Source organism: Phacochoerus africanus, chromosome 4 (genome assembly GCF_016906955.1).
Source record: "Phacochoerus africanus isolate WHEZ1 chromosome 4, ROS_Pafr_v1, whole genome shotgun sequence".
In the NCBI taxonomy this organism is placed as follows: domain Eukaryota; kingdom Metazoa; phylum Chordata; class Mammalia; order Artiodactyla; family Suidae; genus Phacochoerus; species Phacochoerus africanus.
The window spans coordinates 64,095,586-64,099,488 of record NC_062547.1 but is presented as its reverse complement, the minus strand read 5'-3'; the positions used below and the strand labels follow the sequence as shown (position 1 = coordinate 64,099,488).

The 3,903-nt window shown below is 39.3% G+C and overlaps 1 protein-coding gene across 1 annotated transcript; it reads right to left on the bottom strand.

Moving 5' to 3' along the window:
• Positions 1–2,721: 2,721 nt before the first annotated feature.
• Positions 2,722–3,684, bottom strand: LOC125125567 (olfactory receptor 7A17-like). The gene has a single exon (XM_047776777.1). It carries the CDS (start codon positions 3,652–3,654, stop codon positions 2,722–2,724), a length of 933 nt encoding a protein of 310 aa, XP_047632733.1. The 5' UTR covers positions 3,655–3,684.
• Positions 3,685–3,903: the final 219 nt, after the last annotated feature.

Sequence of the window (3,903 nt, the reverse complement as noted above, 5' to 3'; positions counted from 1 at the left end):
GTGATTCCTGAACATGTAGGAGATGCAAAACTGATGAATTGACATTGTTCATTCACCACCACTTTGAATTTATTATATATATTAGGAAAGGGGAGATTTTTTGGAGAACAGTAGAAAGAGTCATATTAGTAGGGAGCATTAGAGGTTTTCAAGCAGAAACAGGAAGATAACTCAGTAATAAAATATAAAATAGAGTAAATAGTCTTCATCTCAATGAATAAAACCCTCACTTGTGGGCACTGATCTCCCATACTTTAATAAATATGTGTATAGCATGAAAACTAAATATCTTGCATAGTAACAAAATATGAGATTCTACATTTTGCTTCTTCATATTTATGGTCTTTTCTGACACTAAGATCATATTAGGTCAACTTATTCCAAATTTGCCTTTCCATGTAGACTTCACTGAGAGATACATGTGTGATAATTAGATTGTTCCAGTGACTATGGCAGGCATTCTGGACACAGTGGGGAATAGTCACATAAAACCAATAAAATGAGAAGAACAGTTAGAAAACACAGTAACATGTTTGCAGTGTAAGTATCTGGCATTAAGCATTTTGATTGTAATGTTAAGTGCCTGAAATTTGCTTTTGGTTTCTGAAGCATCCCTTTTAAACATAACCTTGTCAAATAACCAAATTATCAGTTGTATCACACAGATACTATATAAACACTAAGGGCACTCCCACCCATGAAGTTCTCCTTTTAGAAAGCCTTGAGTACATGGATACCTGGCCACATGTATGAACCTACTTTCCCCTTACCATAACCTAATTCCATGCTAATGTTTTGTTTTTTAATTGTTTGTATTAAAGTATACTTGATATAAAATGTTACTTCAATTTCTGCTGTACAGCAAAGTGACCCATTCATGCATATATATCCTTTTTTTCCCTTTTTTTTTCATACTTTCTTCCATCAATGTTCTAAGCCAAGAGATGGGATATAGTGTTTTAAATTCAGGAATAAAGAGTGAACTAGGTGTTCCCGTTGTGGCTCAGTGGTAATGAACCCAAGTAATATCCATGAGGATGTGTGTTTAATCCAAGAATTGCTCAGTGGGTTAAGGATCTGGCATTGCCATGAGCTGCAGTGTAGGTCAGACTTGGCTTGGATCTGGCATTGCTGTGGCTATGGCATAGGCTGGCAGCTATATCTCTGATTCAACCCCTAGCCTTGGAAATTCCATATGCCATGGATGCAGCCCTAAAAAGATTTTAAAAAGGTGGAGGGAGTGAACTGGAAGTATCCTAGCCACCTCACCTGCACAACACAATAAAGACAGGGCCTAGTTGGTCTTCTCTTTTTCTCTATCCATCACTCTCTCTCTCTCTGTCAGAGACCTACTTGTATGGCCCTTGGGCATATGGTGTATCCTCTAGGACTTGTGAATTTATGTTTTTGACATTTACCAATAAATACTGATGAGATGCATCATGCATTCCTAAGAAGAACCACAGGACCAATTCAGCCAAGCATAGACTTGGTCAAGAAAATATCTGTGAGACCTTGTCAAAAGTAACACAGGCCCAGGTGAGTGTGTCAGACATTCCTAGCCAACAGCATTAGTATCAACAGGCTGAGAATTAAATGGAGCAATGCTACTGTCTTCACTGTGAAGAACAGAGGTAAATGTAATAATGAAAGAAGTGATGGATGAAAGTAACATCTGAATTTTGTATTTCCTCAGCAATGAAACTCCATAAATGGCCTTAGTTTTCAAGTATAGTCCCTTCTCCCCATAGGAGTAAAATAGCTAATGATCATTCATTCAGAAAAATTAGGGTAAAACTCCTTGTCATGAGGTTTGTCATTTAGAATGAACCAGCAGAATCCTAGCCACCAACATGCACAGCAAAATATAGGCAGAGCTCCTAGTTGCTGCTCTCTTTTTCTCTCCATCTCTTTCTATCAGAGACCTACCTGCATGGCCCTGCATTTGGTATATCCTCTAGGACTTGTGAATTTATTCATTTAATGTTTACCAATAAATATTGCCGAGATGCATAATGCATTCCTAATAAGAACCACAGGGCCAATCCAGCCACAGCAGAGACTTGGTCAAGAAAATGCCTGTGAGATCTTGTCACAAATAACACAGGACAGGTGAGTGTGTCAGACATTCCTAAACAACAGCATTAATATCAACAGGCTGAGTATTAAATAGAACAATGTTATGGTCTTCACTGTGAAGAAAAGAAGTTAAGGTAATAATGAAAGAAGTGATGGACAAAAGTAAAATCTGAACTTCATATTTCCTCTACAATGAAATTATATAGGTGTCCTTAGTTGTCAAGTAGAGTTTTCCCCTCCATATGAATAAAACACCTAATGATCATCCCTGCAGAAAAATTAGGGTAAAACTCCTTGTCTTGGGGTTTGTCATTTGGTAACATTATTTTAAGAAATTCCAGTTGTCCAATGTAAATTAGGGACATTTTCAAATATTTCTGAACCAAGTTTGGAAAAACTTTGGGAATATATGAATATGCACAAAGGGAAAAACTGTCTCTATATCAGGCAGAACAAAAGCTTAATAAAGTGAGTTCCTTAAATTGAGTGGAGGAGTTTAATCCAAGAAAATGGGAATTCCAGGAAATAAAGAGAATTAACAAGTTCTATGTCAACAATCTGGTTAAAGTATAGCAAGTTCTAGCCCTGAGGCTTTGAGCCCTAATGTCGTGAGTATATTTTCAGCCCCAGGACAATGGGCACTTACATAGCTGCCGTCCCAGTGATTCTTCTCAGAGCCCTCTTTATATCTTTGTTCCTCAGGCTGTAGATGAAGGGGTTCAGCATGGGTGTGACCACTGTGTACATCACCGAGGCAACTGCACTTGAGTGTGAGCTGTGGGTAGCAGAAACACTAAGGTATACACCTAAGACTGTGCAATAAAATAAGGAGACAACTGAGAGGTGAGATGCACAGGTGGAAAATGCTTTATACTTTCCCTGCACTGATGAGATTCTTCGTATGGAGGAAACTATCTTAGAATATGAGTAAAGAATTCCAGTGAGGGAAGCTCCAGCATACACCCCAGCTGCAAAATACATCACTGTGTCATTAAGAGAGGTGTCAGAACAGGCAAGTTGGACCACCTGATTAATTTCACAGAAAAAGTGGGGGATTTCCAAGTCTGTACAGAAGGACAGCCATGACACCATTATGCTTTGTAACAAGGAATTCAGGGCAGTCATGATCCAGGATGCCAGAACCAGCAGTCCACAGAGCAAGGGTTTCATGATGACTGTGTAGTGTAGGGGGTGGCAGATGGCCACAAAGCGGTCATAGGCCATCACAGTCAGGAGGAGCATGTCCAATGTTGCAAAGAGTATGAAAAAATACATTTGGATGATGCAACCTTCATAGGTGATAACTTTGCTCTGCGTCCAGATGTTCTGTAGCATCTTTGGGATGGTGGTGGAGGTAAAACAGATGTCCACAAAGGACAAGTTAGAGAGGAAGAAGTACATGGGTGTTTGGAGTTGGGAGTCTAGGCTGACAGCCAGCATGATGAGCAGGTTTCCAAACACAGTGATCAGGTACATGAAGAGGAAAAACCAAAATATGAGAGGCTGTAATTCTGGTTCCTTTGATAATCCCAGAAGATAAAATTCTGAAATTTGTGTATCATTCTCTGGCTTCATGTGGTAGAGGTAACTACCAGGAAACAGAAAAAATAACATGACCAGTTTCTTAAAAATTGGCATTGCATGGAGTTCCCCTGTGATGCAGTAGGTAAAGGATATGGCATTTTCACTGCAGCAGCCCAGGTCTCTGCTGTGGTGCAGGCTTGATCCCTTGTCCAGGAACTACCACATGCTGTGGGGTTGGCCAAAAAAATAGCATTGCAAAATTGCTGAAAATCTACAATTTTTATTTTGCATTCAAATACT